Below are 19,078 nucleotides of genomic sequence, written 5' to 3' on the forward strand. Positions count from 1 at the left end.
AGAAAATTCATCATATCTTTTATAAATCACCTGCATAATATGATGATCATGTTATGTTACAGAACATCGGCCCAGCCCATGTGCATCCTTAATTTCCACATCCTCATTAATACAAACACGCGTGCGTACGTCCTAAAATATGCAAAGCGCGTTACAGTAACAATTCACTTTCCTCGTGGTATAATGGCGAGAGCCAATCAGATTCCGACACCTTGCACGATGTCAATAATACCCCCAGTTTGCAGAAAATACGTTTCAAGAGGGGGCAGTTTAGAAACTAAACTAGGTAATGAGGTGATACTCGATGTCTAGTCATTGAACTGATGGCCTTGCAAAATGTGCTTTTACATTGTTCCCCTATATAATATAACGCGTTTTTTGGATTATAGATTTTTCGTAAACTAACTGCGTTGTACTGCAGTGGGACAGTGTTATGAAGGGGATTGCGTATTTTCGTGCTTAAATCAGTTTGATGACGTGCGCCAAAAAATGCAAGTGGGAGCTATGGTGCATTTTAAATAATCGACGAATAAGATGATATCGAAGCTGAAATAGCATCATAGAATGATGTGAACGAAATAGCAGGATATCATTTCATTCTAACTGACTAGGATTAAAGTAATTAAAAAATTGCCCTCCAAATAAATAGGATGACAAATTTTGCCCAAAAAACCGCGTTGTAGAGGGGGAATACTGTATTAAACTGTGTTGTGACAATAACTTCCGCCCACGCACAGAATTGCAGCAGTGTAACAACCAGCAATGAAGGTGATACTACAGCGGGGGGGGGGGGGGGCATGCAGGACACGCAGGCCGCAGGGGTCGATTTTAGAAGGTTGACAACTACACTATACAACTTTGGGGCAGACGTTTGTCACACGAAACTGGCAGTATTCGTGAAATTGGATCAAGAGTTGTCGTGCCCAGTGTATCCATAAAACTAGTATGTAGTGTAAGTACCACTATATTGATATCGATCCAAATTACTAAATATGTTAACACAATTATAACTGCAGTTTTACATAACTCTAAATGCTCAATGAATAGTGAATACCCTTGTTGGTATAATTGTACAACCCTATTTACACTCAACACTTGAATTGGGCCATTTCCCGATACCAGATGGGGGGAGGGACGGGTATCATAAAATATAAATAAACGTTTATCATCGCTGATCACGTGACGTTACCAAGTGTGCATGTCACCTCATCTGATCTCCGGTAGAATGTTTACACAAACCCGGTAGATAAATGTTCTTATTACCGCTCGAGTATTGGCAAGGAAAAGGGAATAACACATTACAATGAAATATGAAGTCGCCCTAAAGTATAGGTCAATGTGATGCATTGTGCCCTCTACTAGATTATTACAGTTTCTTTAATTTTTAAATTCACCATTCCGTAACTTTAAAACACCGCGCTGCAAACTAGAGTTCACAAGCAAGCCCCTGGGACCCGCATTCTTCAAGTATATCTTTCACTTGACTTTCTTAACGGATGTCTTTAATTCTCAGATTTCACGGAATAAAATTCGTTTAGCTCTTGAAGATGATCCTAAATTGTGGTGAAGGAGTGAATATTATGAGATGCTAACTCTGCTGTCACGTTTTAAAATACCTGAAAATAACTTTATTAAAATTAAAGTAATTTTATATCCGTGAGTTAATTTGATGAATATAGTAAAATATCATAATATTTAATAAATAAAATAATAACTAGTTAAATTGTGAGTTAGGTTGATGAGACTAATATGGTAAATAAAGATAATAAAGTAAATATAAATTTTTATAAATACAAATAGTAGAATATATAATATTTAATAAGCGGGTTAAAACAATTATACCGTTAAATTTATCATTTTCCAGCTACCTTGAAGATAGATCTAACTTATTGTGAAGGAACGCATATTGTGAAACGTTATCTCTGTAACCTTTTCGTAACACCCAAAAATAACTTAACCTAACTAGTTGAATTTATTTTATCTTTTGTGAGTTAGGTTAATGAGACTAATATGGTAAATAAAGACAATAAAGTAAAGTAGAATATAATATTTAATATGCGGGTTACAGTTCCCTAGTAAAGTTATACAAATTATTAACATTTTTTATTTTTCACAAATCTCCAGACTAGACCAGTTAATTAATTTCATTTACGGCCCAGCTTGCAATTTCGATCACGCCAAATGCAGAAATAGCTTTTAATAAAATTATTGCCAGGAAAAGCTGCGATTGAGCAAAACTATAGTATTATAAATATGATGTACTATGTAGACTAAACATTTCCAGTTACCAAATCAAATTGATTTATCTACCATTGCTATTTAAACCCACTGAATTTCTATCTAATCATCGTGTCATAAGAAATGTCCCCGTGTGGTTTGATTCAATAAAAATTTAATTTCAAACTAAAGTTAAGTCAACAGTTAGAAAGGAAATTTTAGCCCATGATTGCCACCAAGTTCAATCAGTAGCCGGTTAGTAGCCGGTTAATAGCCGGCGAGTAGACATGGTTATTGTCATCTCAGAGTAAACAATAACGGAGTCTGAACTTTGGAACATGTTACAGTTCATTGGCACAAAAGTAACCCTATAAGTAGCTTTACCGTTATACGGAGTATACCTCGTGCTTTTTTAAAAGCTTTTGTTTAAAAACAAAAGCAATTTTAATAGATGTTGTTGCTCATATTTTAGTTAATAATTTACATACTAACTATTTGTAAAATTAAACGATCATTTATATACCGAACCAATGGAACTCCGGAAGCGTTATGCCGTTATTTGATTTCAGCAGAGTTAAATTGGCCAGAATATTAAACTTATATTACTAAACTTTATAAGCTTTAACATATAAGTTTTCGAGGAATAATCGCGTTTCATTGCATCTGATAAAGTTGTAATAATATTATGTTCTAAGATTATGCACTTATTCTCATATTAGTGTAACCCGGCATTCGACCGGGATTTCACTGCCGCAGTTAAAAAGGGTAAGAGTATTTACCCGCTGAGTCAAAACCCGCATTAGGTGAGCAATTCTATTCGGAGTGCCCTCACGTATCCAATAGTATTTAACATAATCGCATAATCAGTTCTTTTCTCGTGGATAATTAAGTCCGTACACCCTGTACCACGACTATTACACCTCATCGTTTTAGAAAGTAACCCTTATTAACTCCGCACCACACCCGCCTATTATATTTGAAAACATGCATTACATTGTCGTATGAAAGTATGAACTCTCTCTACAGTCCAAACAGACCACTATGAGCGCTCCCTCCCCTAATAAGCTTATAGTATTCATGACAGTGTAATTATGATATATGTACCAACGCTACATAATATGCAGTAATGGGAGAGAGAGCGAGGAGGGAGAAAATGTGAGCCATTTTATGTAACAAAAAAAACACATTTTATGTGGTACAAAACCATCAATTAAACCACTTACCACCGACTGATTTAAAAACCTTTACCATTTGGCCTCCTCGTAGTTTTGTCGGCAATATACCGAAAAAACCAGCCCCCCCCCCCCCCCCCCAACTTTTACCGTTTTCTTGATTAAGCCGCTCGGAAATTACACACGCACATACAGACAGACAGACAGACAGACAGACAGACAGACAGACAGACAGACAGACAGGCACACATTCTGAGATTATTGTTTAAGATTATTGTATCCCGGTCTTCGGCCGGGATTTCACTGCCGCAGTTAAAAAGGGTGTGAGTATTTACCCGCTGAGTCAAAACCCGCATAAGGTCAGCAATTCTATTCGGAGTGCCCTCACGTATCCAATAGTATTCAACATAATCGCATAATCAGTTCTTTCTCGTGGATAATTAAGTCAGTATTAGGCACCACATTCCATGATCATAAGGTCTGTACACCCTAGTTTCTCGAAAACTAGTCTTCAATCGTCCCCAATTCCGTATGTTACTATTTTATACTATTTATAATATGGGAATGTACTATCAACCTGTCAAGGGAGCGTTGTCAAGTGTTTGGAATTTGGGGCATGTCTTCATTGAATTCCTGATTTTCAATTAACTCTGACAGCAGATTGAGTATTATTATTATTAAGAAACTGTTTACACCATTGAAATATTCAAAACCCCTAAAAGAAATCAAGTCATCCTAAAATGGTGATCAGTACAGATCAAGACAGCTAGAGTGAAAATTTGTTTCTCCAAGCAACTCTATCATCGGCTAATATCTTAAGCTTATTAAGATCATTCAAAGAGTTAAGTTTTAAACCTCTACGGGTCAAATCATTCACAATAATCTTGAACAAATTCTTACGATGCGCACCGACGCGCCCTTTACAGTTTGTTGTGACAGCAAACTTTAACGCTAATGCAGCGGGGGAGTCATCAGCACTACGCAAGATATGACCTAGGAGCTTCCACCTTGCTTTAGGGACACGATCTGATAACTTTACTGAGTTACATCTTAGGTATAAGTTTGCGTTGGATATTGTTCCATGAGGCCAATATATGTTCAGTAAAGATCTAAGGTGTTTTCTATGGCAAATGTCTAGTTTTTCTAGTGACTTTGCAGTAGGACACCAACTACTGCAATTGTACATGAGCAGATTGACCATATTTTAAAAAATAATATGGTCAATCTGCTGTCAGAGTTAATAGGACCACTTTTTCGAGCAGAATTATCGAATGATGGGAACTTTGTCAAAATATTTATTTAGAAAACTTGAGATTAAATTAAACGCTCCTTTAGTTTAATAACTTCAATAAGATATCACAATTGAAACTTATTAACCATACAACCTCTGTACCTTTCGTAACTAACAAAATTATAAGTAGACGAATAATATCGTTTCTGGACACACAAACACGACACGTAGATAATGATTAAAAAGGCAGTATTATTGATATTAAAAAATAGTCGAATTTATTTGGCGAAAATGTCTTTGTTAACAGAAATAGTAAAGAAGAAAAATAAAACAAACAGAAAAAAACAAAATATATCTCGATTGGGATGCTAAAAATGGTGAGTTCTCTCATATCAAAAGTGATGCCGATACTTCAATAACTTAAAGTTCTAATAACGACGAGGCCTTTTCTTAGAAGAGGCCTCGAATAATCGCTATCAGCCAAGCGCTATTCTAATAGTTACATCTATACTCTATACATACTTACAAAAGGTAGTTTTATCGAGTAGCATCTAATTCAATACCCGGCTTTTAAAACTTAAATAATGTATCTTAAATCTCAAATCTTAAACTCCCTGAGTACAAATATGACAAATATTTCGGGACGATTTTCACAAAACTATTTAGTATTTACTACAGTTGTAGTATACACTATAAACCCGGTCAGTCTTATCGCGGTTACAAGACATCTGTTATCTTCTTCCAACGATTTGGAAAATCCGGGATACGGAATTTAAGGTTCTTTGAAACATTCCACACATGATACACCAACAAACGGCATAACGTTTTAACTTTGGAACAAAAATAGACACATAATTTCAAAAATATGTGCGTACCGGTTGTAAATAATCGCAAAATCCACTTCAATATCAAGTATTTTTTCATTAGCACTCTAACTCAAGATATTGTTCATGTGCGAACTTCCTTGATCTCACCAGTCACAAGGACAAAACCTTTCACAATACTCATACTACAAATTGATAAATTGATGACGATTAATAATATACCCTGATAAAATAAAATGAGTGTCCCCATCTCGGTAAAAGCTAAGGTAGTAAGGTATCCACTTGTTGTAAGACTCATCGTACACTGATATTCTTAGCTCTCTTGATCTTCTCAAAAGCACGTACAACACCACGTGACTTATCGATTACACTCCATCAACTAAGATGACTCATTTTGTTGTTGTCAAGAGAGAATGTAAGAGGTGAGACCTTGTGTCTATTTGCAGAGACAGCGGACTGAGCACGGCTGCCCTTTTATTACATCTGCTCGCTACAATCAGGTGCTATTGTTCGCATCACACTGGGAACAATGCAGGAGCAGCGTCCTTGCCCTCACGATACAGTGCCGATTGCTCACTTACTCAACCACATACAGGGGCGCACAACACTGCTCTTTCCCCGTGTACTGTACAACTGAACACCAGAGCCGCTAGCTAGCCCCACTCTCTCTCTCTCAATAACATTGTTCTGCTGCATCTGGAGGTAACGAGGTTATGTCATCAGGAATCACATTAAGCAACATTTGATGTTGGGGTGTGCGCTAGTCTGGAGTCGAGAGCACTTCCTTTATGTTTGTACATGATGGGGGGATGTGTGTAAAAAAGCCCCAGCCGGGTTTAATAAAAGAATAAAACTCCTTAGTTGAGTGCCATGCCGCTGTGTTATTAGAGTTAGTCATTACATCAACACTGAACTTGAGCCTCAACATTCAATACGGCGGTTTTCTCTAAACATCACCGGCTTAGCAAAACTTTAATCTCTCAGTGGGTGTAACAGTAGAGAGTGAGAGAGATCCCTGAGTTTTTTTCATCCTAGCAAGATTAACAACTCTAACTAGCACCACCTTAAGCCACGTCAAAAGTTGGAACTGAGTACGTTGTTAGCGCGAGATAGTTGATGAGTACCCTGGCGTAACTGTTGTCTAAAACTTCATCTCACGTGACCAGTGATATCCTATATTAGCAATCTCAGGAATTTTCTGACGCTACTCAGCTCAGCTTCACATGTTTTCTGAGTAGGAAAATATATCGGTAGGGTGATATCGCTGAGCGGGGGGTTAAACGATGAGGTGTGCTTTGAGTCGATGGTAGATTGGAGCGAATCTGGGGGAGCCGCAGTAGATAAACTCTGCCTGGTCTGGTGATACCTGGAATAGACCGGGTGTTAGTGGGAAGCACAGTGTTTTGTCTACATTAACAAGTGTACAGGCAGGAAAAGTGTACGTTATTTCATGTGGGAGCTGGGAGGTGCTGGGAGGTGGAATGCGGAATGTTTGGGAGGTGCAATGTTTAATAGACCGTAAGATTCTATAAATTTCCAGCAAATATATGTTTCGCAACCAAGTTTGACGACATAATTTGAACCAACGTGTTGTTTACCCAAGTAGAGGCGCACGGTTTTTAACGTTCGGATATAATAGGAGGTGTATACTGTTAACTACTACTCTCGAGAGGTTATGTGCCGTGTTACGTGTATGTAAGATGTACATGGTGGTGATAGTATGCCCATTGTATGTACCGTGTATGTACATTGTACATGGTGGTGATGGTATGCCCATTGTATGTACCGTGTATGTACATTGTACATGGTGGTGATGGTATGCCCATTGTATGTACCGTGTATGTACATTGTACATGGTGATGGTATGTACATGGTATGTGCCTGGATAGTGGATTTTACACTGTACAGATGTTTGTCTTTACTCGAGTATCTGGAGGAACGAGCAAATCAAATAATTGTGAAATTGGCTTGGTTGTACTAAGTTCTAGTCCTGCAAGTGCAGATCAACCGATTAAGGCTCGGAACTGAAACCGAGGGGTTCCGTTCAGGCCCTTCACACTTTGTTTCTGTCTAGTTCTAATGTACCGTCACAATAGTGACTTTAAAATATATAATAGGGGCGGAAAATAGTCATAAGCTTACCCCTTCCCCCGACCGGCCGACCCCCAATGACTATGTTGACGAAGTATCTCTAATAGTTATATAGTTATATTGTTGTATTGTTATATTGACAGAATTACCATCATTGTGTTTTGGTGTAATGTTATTAGCATTTCGAATCTTTCCATAATTATCTTACATATCCATTGAATGCCATGATCTTTAAACATCTCTTATGTTTTTCTATCCTTGTAATATTATTACAACTTACAAGTGTTATTAGTATTATCAATCATTCCAGATCCTTATTAAATGAATATACCTTGTAGATTAGCCGACATTCCACACGGCATTGCAAACCAAAGAGGTTTGAAAAACATGGGAGCTGCTATGATTGCAGAGTGACCGGTTAACCTAGATTGACTAATGTTTCACTAATTATTTAAATAGTGAAACCGAAAAATAAGTACTTTAAGGTAGCTGAATACTCAAATAGAATAACAGAAAACTTTCATTCAACCCTTCAAAGTGTAATCATGTAAAAGAAAGGATTATTATGTGCTTATTTCCACTCATAGAAAGAGAGAATACTGTTCCTGGAAGAGAGAATGGCACAGAAAGTTGAACACACATTCTGGCGGTAACATATTTGTCAAAGTAGATTAAGTATAATTTTCAATAAAATGTAGCCCACCTGTCTGCTAATTACATTTCACCGGGTAGCTCAATGTTCTGCTCATTCCTTGTAATGATGTGATAGCTTTAAAGACTCACAATTGCATCAGCTGTAGCCCATTACAAGTGGGGTGTATTTCTTAATTCCATTCTTTATATTTATTTTTATTAACAGGTACACACTACACAGTGCAGCTGCCAGCTTGGCGATCGCAGAAAATTAACTATGAAAATTACTCTGGGTATATTTGAGAATCTACAGTAGGTACGTGTCGAATTATGTTACGTGTTTATATTCTCTGTCTATCTTTACTTGTACCTTTCATTATCACGGGATAATCCAACCACATTAACTTCAGACTCCAGATGTATCATGGACACTTTGGTATGTGGTGTGAATTAACACGTACCAGAAATGACGCAGTGCAAGGGGCATAGCCTTTCGGGAGCCTTTCCTGTCCTGTTCCCAGAAAGCTTTCATATTACTATGTAAGTCTGACCTGTCACGTGTGTCTCTAAGGCAATTTCTGTGCTCAAGATACCGGATAATATTGTGGCAAAATGCTTCAATATTTCCGGGGGTCCCGGCAGATAATCCTGGCTACGTGGCTTAATGTAGAAATTACATCATAAAGCTAGCACTTTGGTACTTTAGGCTAGGGGGCGAAACACCCGGAAACATCATAAAGCTAGCACTTTGGTACTTTAGGCTAGGGGGCGAAACACCCGGGTAATACATCATAAAGCTAGCACTTTGGTACTTTAGGCTAGGGGGCGAAACACCCGGGAATTACACCATAAAGCTAGCACTTTGGTACTTTAGGCTAGGGGGCGAAACACCCGGGAATTACATCATAAAGCTAGCACTTTGGTACTTTAGGCTAGGGGGCGAAACACCCGGAAACATCATAAAGCTAGCACTTTGGTACTTTAGGCTAGGGGGCGAAACACCCGGGAATTACATCATAAAGCTAGCACTTTGGTACTTTAGGCTAGGGGGCGAAACACCCGGAAACATCATAAAGCTAGCACTTGGGTACTTTAGGCTAGGGGGCGAAACACCCGGGCAATACATCATAAAGCTAGCACTTTGGTACTTTAGGCTAGGGGGCGAAACACCCGGGAATTACACCATAAAGCTAGCACTTTGGTACTTTAGGCTAGGGGGCGAAACACCCGGGAATTACATCATAAAGCTAGCACTTTGGTACTTTAGGCTAGGGGGCGAAACACCCGGAAACATCATAAAGCTAGCACTTTGGTACTTTAGGCTAGGGGGCGAAACACCCGGGAATTACATCATAAAGCTAGCACTTTGGTACTTTAGGCTAGGGGGCGAAACACCCGGGAATTACACCATAAAGCTAGCACTTTGGTACTTTAGGCTAGGGGGCGAAACACCCGGGAATTACATCATAAAGCTAGCACTTTGGTACTTTAGGCTAGGGGGCGAAACACCCGGAAACATCATAAAGCTAGCACTTTGGTACTTTAGGCTAGGGGGCGAAACACCCGGGAATTACACCATAAAGCTAGCACTTTGGTACTTTAGGCTAGGGGGCGAAACACCCGGGAATTACATCATAAAGCTAGCACTTTGGTACTTTAGGCTAGGGGGCGAAACACCCGGGAATTACATCATAAAGCTAGCACTTTGGTACTTTAGGCTAGGGGGCGAAACACCCGGGAATTACACCATAAAGCTTGCACTTTGGTACTTTAGGCTAGGGGGCGAAACACCCGGGAATTACATCATAAAGCTAGCACTTTGGTACTTTAGGCTAGGGGGCGAAACACCCGGAAACATCATAAAGCTAGCACTTTGGTACTTTAAGCTAGGGGGCGAAACACCCGGGAATTACACCATAAAGCTAGCACTTAAGTACTTTAGGATAGGAGGCGAAACACCCGGAAATTTTTCTACAAAAGAGCAATTAGGAAGTTCCTAGGAAGTTCAATCGGTACTCGGTAGTACACTGAATAGGTCACAATAGGTCCTCTCTGTCTTTACACTGGGCCACCAACATCAAGTGATTTGCTGCCTGCTCAGCAAATGACAGGTTATATAATCACTGATTAACCCTTAATCAGATCAGGAAATTGATTTTTGCTGTGCTGGTGAGATCTGAAAATTGATCTCATGAGCTGTTCTATCAATATTTTTGTGAATGATCCCTCGGCTATTTATTATGTACGTATTTAGAATATTTCAATTCTTAGAGTATTTCAATTCTGAAGAACGAAGATTCAATGTTTGTATGGTATTTACCAAGATGTCGGTACCACAAAATTCTAAAGAAGGGTGTCCAATGAATGTAAATTGTTTTTCCGTGACGATTATTGCATTAGCAGTCACTGAAGTCAGACTGTACCATAGAGTAAGTGAATGATACGGGGATGCATTTTCTTGCGTTCAAAGTTAGCCCCTTTAGTTCGGAGATATGAATAATGGATGTACCTCTACATTGTGTCTAGATTAACAAGCATATAATCAGAACAGTAACACAGATTCGCCCTTCCGTGATCATGGTTGCTTTTTCTTAGAAACAGATAATGTTCCATGGTTTAATGTATAATGTATATTGTATAATGTATATTGTATAATGTATATTGTATAATGTACATTGTTTACTGATATTTCAGTTAACCAGAGTTTGTTGTGGGTACAGTTAAACACAAAAGTCAGTGGACCTGACATTAATTGAGTGATGTGCCTTGCGTTGAATTAATGTAAATCCTGAGAAGACTGAGAAGACTCTTGTTCAAACACGGAGGATTCCTACCCTAACATTCCAGCTAAACACAACTTCATATACGTACACTCTTTAAGATGTTGCCGTCATCTCAGCAGTCTTCACTATTCAATAGCCTATGCATTATCTGGGCGTTTATTTTTCATTTCAGCATAATATGTATATATTTCAGTAAATGTTTCGTGAGGCGCAAAAATTCGAACATTAGATAGATAGTAATGTACCTACAGATAGATTATACATTTCGTAAATCTATAACGCTATAAACCAAGAATCCAAATATTTCTTGGTGGGTCAAATGACGTATAATTCGGCTCTTTTAACGGAGGTGGTCCAACAAAAATATAATCTGCATGATCTTCAGTCTGGCTCCAGCCTTTCGCCAGACTATGCTGGACATATGAAAAGGAGGAATGCAAATGTTAATGAGGATACCACTCGTGCACATGCTAGGTGAAATGACAATTTTAACTAACAATGCAGTACTCAATATGTGGTCAAGGTTGCAGGGATTATGTCTCCATGAACCTCACTTCCTCATCTTCTTGAGTTAACACTTAAAATGCTAACGCTTACTAGGTGTTTATCAGTTGGTAGAGCAAGAGACGCGAAATCTCGAGGTTCTGGGATCATTCCCCAGTTGTCCCTAGTTTTTCAGAGTTAATCATCACATATAGACAGCATGAGAGTAGGCCTGGCCATCTCGAAGTGATAGCTTACTAGGTGTGCTTCACAAAACAGTTTCGAATATTGCATATTGGTTAGGGCCTGTTCAGTAAGACAATAATGGAAGGGGGGATTGAAACAAGAGGATGAGGATTTCTGCCTGTTCAAAAGTAGTAATAATATGTTTCTTAAGAGTGCTCATGAGTTATTGCTTCATAGTCTTAATATACTTAGTATAGTGATAGTTGGTCTCATGACAATATACTCATAAGTATCATGCCATTAATAAACTAATCTCCGTCGCTATAAATAGCAGTGTAGATTAGTTTATTAATGAATCTCTTAGCAGTGCCTCTGTGCCTAGTTACTAGATAACTGGACATATAAATCTTGCAAAGGCACACTTCATGAATTCACACGACATATATGAATATCTCAAAGAATGAATATATTAGTTTCAATGAGCAGATACAGAAAATTCAGTGGTAGAATAGAAGTTTTCAGAACCGCATAGCATTTTCAAACAGATAGTCATGGTTAATATAAGCTTCGTTTTGGCGGAGTATTGGACATTTTATCTTAGCTTTATCAGAAAAAAAAACTTTATCGCGAGTGAGTTTTTGCTCTGAAAGTGTGATGTGTGATGTCAATGTGTATACTGTTATAACTTATACTGTATAACTAGCCAGAACTTTTTCACGTAGAAAGAATATCAGATTAATGTTCGAGGGAAGCATTAATCTAATCGGGCTAAAATAATATTTATCGCTAATGTCTTGTCTGTATTTTAGGATTACATTCTTATGTTCAGGTTTATTTCATTATAAAGTGCGTCAAGATAGGGTGGTCAAATAATGTTAGCTAGACGCCACGTAATCGATTACATGACGGAGTATTTGTTGTAGCTAGACGGCACTTTCAGAGTACTTGATGCGGTCACTGCACGTGATGCGGACAGAGCGCAGTGCGTGGTCACGTCCGGTCTTTCATCCTATCTAGACGTCACGTGCTGAGTAGAGACCGCAGTACGTGGTTATTACTAAAGGCTATCGACCTCAATTCTGAAGGTCAAGATCAACAGACTACATCCCGAAACTTGGTAAAGAGAGCACAATAACAGCGGCACAATTACTGGACACTGTGAATTAGACTACCATCTTAACAAGCTCAAGCTCAAGCCGACAACTACCTCTAAAACCTGTCCACACTGTCTCATGGAAGAGGAGACAATGAACCACTTTATTGGTCAGTGCCCGAAGTGGTCTTTCCCACGAGGAGGATATTTTGACTCCTTTGACCTTAGTGTGACAGACATAGTGGACAAATTTTCACTAACAAGAATCTCCATTCGTCGGCTTCATACAAGCAACAAATTAACTTTTTTTTCTTCACTAATAAATATTTTACCGGGGTAAGCACAGGGCTCCAATGGTCTATCTTATAGTGGTCATCCTAATCATGACCATTGACCACAGCCCCCTACGAAGAAGAAGAAGGTCACGTCCGGTCTTTTATCCAGCTTGGTTTGTCCAAAATACTTCTGCACTATATTATTCTACCACAAAAGCCATTACCTGTGGGTTTGATACCGCGAAAAGCTAGAGAATAGTGGCTACAGAATCGAGGACCATTAGCACATTCTCCACACCGCACCTTTTATTGCCTATTTTATCTCAATATCTTTATATTAGGACGCAATGAAACTACCGGACCACGATGTATGGGGACTTGCCACCCCATATGGTGCTCGGCCTTTTAGCAAACAATACTGTGCTCGGAGGGGTCCGACATTATGTTCCTGCTGAAATCCTGCACTTGCAGAACAAAGACTGGCTCTACATATTATATCCTCGAGCTAATGAGCTATGCCAGTGGAACCCTGCCCAAATGAAGCGTCATTTAGAATTACGTGATCCAGCAACTTTTTTTGATTTATCCTGCAAAATTACTCTGAAAATTCAGCTACAGTAAATTTAATATGCAGCAAATTAATATTCTGTTACCCAGTCATGAAACTCAAGCCTAGTAAATGCTTTGAACTTGTTGTAGCTTCAAATAACTCACTCTGTAGTCTTTCCTAAGGAGGTGCTACCCGACCTTGACATTAGACGGATGTCTTCTTTCGAGAAGCTATCACAAACCGACCTTGGTGGTTGTGACCCAACTGTTTCTGACGACGCAGTGAAACACTCATTTATAATATGCTAATTTATAATACTGTCCAATAAGACGTGGGGATGTCAGTTAGAACGGTATAACGAGCGGTCTTGATCGCTAGTCACACACGACTTCACATATTACCGCTGCTTTTATGCGTAAAAATAAACAAAAGTTAATGAAGCAAAAGTTAAATTTCCTTCTCACATACTAGGCATACCACACGCCGGTTGTGCGGTTGGAGAGGTTTTCGTTAAAATATCATTATAACATGCCCACAAAAATAGCTAGAATATTTTAGCTTATAAAAAGTCTAGTCACAAAAAGAGCAACTTGACAAATTAAACTAATTACTCTTAAAAAGTTACGTACCTGGACATTAGCGATATTGCAGTCAGTGAAGTTAATAGGACAAGGCTCTCCACTGGCCGTTGATTTCTGTCAATATCGTACTTTGTAAACTAAGATCCAGTATTTTGAATCCCCCTTCTTGGTACTAGCGGAGAGATTAAATAAACGGGCGGGGAAGTTTGGTTATTTAACGACAAAACGCTGTTACTCGACTGCCATGACGTCAATCAGGCAAGTCAACGCTAAACATGGTCAATTCATTATTCACAGCAAACACACATTTCAAACCTGTCCGACAAATTAAAATCTAATACGACCATTAGTACTGACCATTCTGTTGTAGTACTGGATGAAGCGCTTGTGGACAGGGTTTACGCTGCTAATAAAGGATTGGTCTGGACATATAAAACACTGATCTCCGATTACGTAGCCGGCCGTTCCGTCATCAAATAGGAGTAAATATCTATCTGTTTGGGGAAGTGTTGTGTTAGTGAAGAGGGTTTATTTTAGTGACCTTCAGTGACGGCAGTAATGTTAACTATGTACTCTTTCATAAACACAATCATAAAATACCGTCGAAGAACTTTGGTTCGATTCAAGCCACTTAGTGGCATTTCAATATTTGCTGACACAATTTTGACACTATCTAAATCTGATTATTTGTAATGACATAACATTACCACGACTGCCGATACTAAATTCTAACCCCTAACTGCACCCCGATTTACAGCGTCTTTTTCTTTCCCCAAAACTACGTAGTAAATCGGGGTTTTAATGTATCTGGTTTATAAGTTACAAATAAAGAGAAAATCAAAACAGGACTTTCTCTTAATTATGATCTTGGAAATTGATGGTTGGATTCTGACATTCAAATTTTATTATCAATTAATAAGATGTTGAACTCAAAAATAACAAAGTTGTGTGTTTTTTATGGCTTTTTCGATGAAGTAAGAAAATGCTGCAGTCCCTCCAATCTAGCTTATTGGCTAATAATGGTGTTTGAGAGGTCAAAAGCTGTAAACAAGAGGACATGATATTCAATGAAATTCTACATTGCATCGACTTAATGATAATAAAGTACGAACATCTATTTTGTTCTTCAGGAATCTCAGCAACAGAAGCAGTATAGTAGACACCAGGAGCATCGTTGTGATTATATTCCGCTAACACTTTCATTCCTATCTCAAGGTCTATTATCTTGTAGCCGTGGACGTCTATGACCTGAAATTTAAAATTCGGCTTGGATAGACGAAAAAAGCACAAAAAGAGTCATCTCTTCAGTCATTGTAATAGACTATTGTAGTAGACTACATTAGAAGACTATTTAATAGACTACCGTATTAGATTCTTTTATACTGTCTACTATATTTGTAAATTAAGTGAAAAGAATGTTAAGTTATTGCAGAATATACAAAAAATATGCTGCGAGATTTATCTATGGATTATATCGGAAGAAAAGGAGAGATCTGTGATGCCAAACTTGTAAGAATTTACTTCTTAGTTCTTACCAGTTACATTTTTCAGATATTTGTATTCATTATTCTTGTATTGTGTACACTTGAAATATGATGGAAGCATGCCTACAATGGAAATATTATCTCAGTCTCACCTCATTCTGAGAAACAGTCTTCTCAACCAGAATATCATCAAACATCACGCTGATTTCTATCTGCTTGCCTGGTCCTATTATTTTATCATTAACATTAGCTCGACCTAATAACCACTGCCATCCATGATGCTTGGCTACAACACGAATCTCTGAAATATTAATGATATGAAATTCATGCTATATCTAAAATTCTTCCTTCTATACGATTTGAGAATATAATTCACTAATTTAAAGAAGACAATATTGATTGACTGTAAAATTTAACCATTGTTTTATCAACTTTTGTTTCATTTATGTAATTCTCATTATCTACTAGCAAAGGAATGGAAATTAGTCAAACTATGTAATATGATATTTATTGAAGAATGGTATACATACTTTGTTGGTGGGTAAGGATGCATGTATCTGACGGGGCATCCTTGTCTGCGTACAGTAGGGATATCTGTAAAACAAACTTTCAATGTTTATTGTATAAGGCAACAATGAAACATGAACCAAAGTTTCAAACCAGGTTTTGGTACATCGTGCTGTTAAGAAGACATAATAATAATAAATAAATACAACATTTATAAACCGCCTTATAGCTAAATCATATAACTCGATATAATTTAATCCTGGAGATAAACTCCAGTGCTTTCTAAAGCGGCTCTTACATTAACTGAGCTTATTTTAATTGAAAATTAGACATGACAAGTTCATTTTACCTATGTAAATGCAAAATCAATCAAATGCTAGAGAAAAGAAGTATGTTTTAAGTTTGGTCTTGAAAGATGTAACTGACTCAGCTGATCTTATGTCGTATGGCAAGGAATTAAATACTTTAACTGCACAGTGACTAAAAGCTTTCTCTGTGTTTACATAGTTAGGAGAGGGCGGAAAACTAAGGTAAAAATAATCATTATCAAGACGTACATTTTTAAAACTTTGCTGCCTAGGAGATATCAACTCTTTTAAGTAAGGAGGAGCTATATTATTTAAACACTTGTAGGCAAGTAGGGCAATCTTAAAATCTATTCTAAATCTAACTGGTAGAAAATGAACTTTCTTAAGTAGTGGAGTAGTGTGTGCCTTTCTTCCTCTCCCGAAAATAAATCTTACAGCAGAATTTTGCACCTTCTGTAAACGACTTAAATCATAAGAGCTCAGTCCAAAATATACGCTATTGCAATAATCAATTCTAGAGAGTACTAGAGCATGAACAAGCTGAATCTTAAGGTTAAAAGACAGTTTTGATGCAATAAACCACAAATTTCTGATCTGAATATTACATGCTTGAACCACTGACGTAATCTGATCACTCATTGAAAGATAACTGTCCAAATACAGCCCAAGACTCTTCACAGTTCCACTAACAACATGTGGCTCTTGATCCTTAACAATCTGTAGAGAGGCTGGAATATTTGTTGAGTCAAATTTAGAGGATATAACGATGATTTCAGTCTTAGAAGAATTCAGTTGAAGGAAATTGTTTGTCATCCATTTCTTGATATCAGACATACAGTGTTCCATATTGTGCTCTAGCTGTGATGGGTCATCAGAATCAAGAGTGAAATACAGCTGGGTGTCATCAGCATACAAATGAATACAGCACCCATGCATACTTGCAATGTTCTCAAGATCTTTGGTGTACAATATGAATAGCAGGGGGCCAAGGATTGAACCTTGTGGCACACCTATCTCAAGAACAGTTGCTGAGGAAGACGAATCCTTGACTTTGACACAAAATGAACGGTTAGCCAAGTAGGACCTGATCCATGTAAGAGCAATGCCTGTAATGCCATAAGCAGATCTTAGCTTCTTGATTAATCTTGGGTGATTGACAGTATCAAAGGCAGCACTCAAATCTAGAAGTAAAAGAACAACTTTAGTTTTCTTGTCAATAGTTATCAAGATGTCGTTATGGATTCTGGTTGTTGCAGTTTCACAGCTATGAAACTTACCTGCTGTAGCTGAGCTTCTGATTCATGTAAGCATTTGAAAATCTTTCTTTGAATTTCTTCTATGTTTTCAATTCTTGATCTTATCATAGCAAAAGTAGGATCTGAATATGTCACCATAGCTAAAAGCAGTCATTATTAAGGTTTTTCGACAATTTTCGATATTTGCTAACTTTCAGATACCAAAATTGTAAATTGAAGTATTCAACAACAACAAAAAAAAGCATACAATGGAAAGATTCATAATTCAAGTTTTTGGTAAAATCATTTGAATCATCAGGCTGTAAAATTGGCAACATGCTCCTTTACCTGGGGAACCCAGCCTATAATATATAGATTCGGCGAAATGACAGGCTGAGCACCACCCAGTAACTCATGGTAACAGGCTCCTCAAAGAAAATGAGATTCTGCAGGAAAAAATTATTAGTTTTTAATTGTATCAAACATCGCCAGTTTAATAATATGGAACCAAAAACAGCAGTAATATAACTTGTACTGAAGCTGTTTGTCAAACATCAGATGATATCAGTTATGTCTGAAGTTACACGGAGGACTCAAATGGTCAGCTAACTTCTTGAAATCGTGCAACAAGTTACAACTTTTTATCCAAGTCAAAACTTTGACAGCATCTTAGTTACAAAATACGTTAATGGAAATTCACATATACCCATTGCCCATTGCCCCTACAGTCAGACGATGAATCAGAACTAGCAGAGACTTGCATATTCTATAACTTAACTGTCTCTTGGAACAAATTACTGGGCGGTGCTCAGCCTGTCATTCCGCCGAATCTTTATTCTGTTTATGAACACTATAGCCTGGGGTCGCCAGGTCACAGTAAGGAGCAAATAAACTTTTGAAACTTCAACACTAACATAGCAGCTCAACAAAATCAATAATCATTTCAAGTCAATCGTGTCGAGGCTTTTGTCATGTTTGTTAAATCACAACAGCAATATAGGCATGCAATCCCCAATACAAAGACTATGTCAAACCGCTACATCCAAATATAACATCCAAATATAACTTTCAGAAGCACAATATAAGACCAATTCTGCAATTTGTATGAACCATGAAAAAAGGTGGGTGGGGCACTATATCTAATTGAAAATGTTTGTGTCCAACCTTTTATATCGTAGGGTCAAAGAAAGAATACAGTACATGCAAAACTGTAAAACAGTTAGTTGTGCACCAAATAAAACAATTAGATTTGTTTTATTTTAACATTACATAATAATTACAAAATATTATTGATGAGCCGCGCGCATATAGAAATCTAATTTTTAGAAAGTTAGAATTATATATGTTATGCACTGTTAAAACACACAATGAATATAGCTTCAATAATTGAAGCTTTACTCAAATTAAAATATTTACAATTTAAGA

At 37.6% G+C, this 19,078-nt stretch overlaps 1 protein-coding gene across 1 annotated transcript; it reads right to left on the bottom strand.

Moving 5' to 3' along the window:
- Positions 1–4,721: 4,721 nt before the first annotated feature.
- Positions 4,722–17,936, bottom strand: LOC134813409 (histone-lysine N-methyltransferase SETDB1-like). The gene is made up of 7 exons (XM_063821173.1): positions 17,696–17,936; positions 16,134–16,197; positions 15,756–15,904; positions 15,232–15,367; positions 14,477–14,613; positions 14,168–14,291; positions 4,722–6,810 (listed from the first exon to the last, which is right to left on the bottom strand). Exons 1-6 carry the CDS (start codon positions 17,810–17,812, stop codon positions 14,199–14,201), a joined length of 696 nt encoding a protein of 231 aa, XP_063677243.1. The 5' UTR covers positions 17,813–17,936; the 3' UTR covers positions 4,722–6,810; positions 14,168–14,198.
- Between the last annotated feature and the right edge of the window lie 1,142 nt (positions 17,937–19,078).

This window comes from Bolinopsis microptera, chromosome 1, assembly GCF_026151205.1.
Source record: "Bolinopsis microptera isolate Bmic1 chromosome 1, MBARI_Bmic_1.0, whole genome shotgun sequence".
Classification (NCBI taxonomy): domain Eukaryota; kingdom Metazoa; phylum Ctenophora; class Tentaculata; order Lobata; family Bolinopsidae; genus Bolinopsis; species Bolinopsis microptera.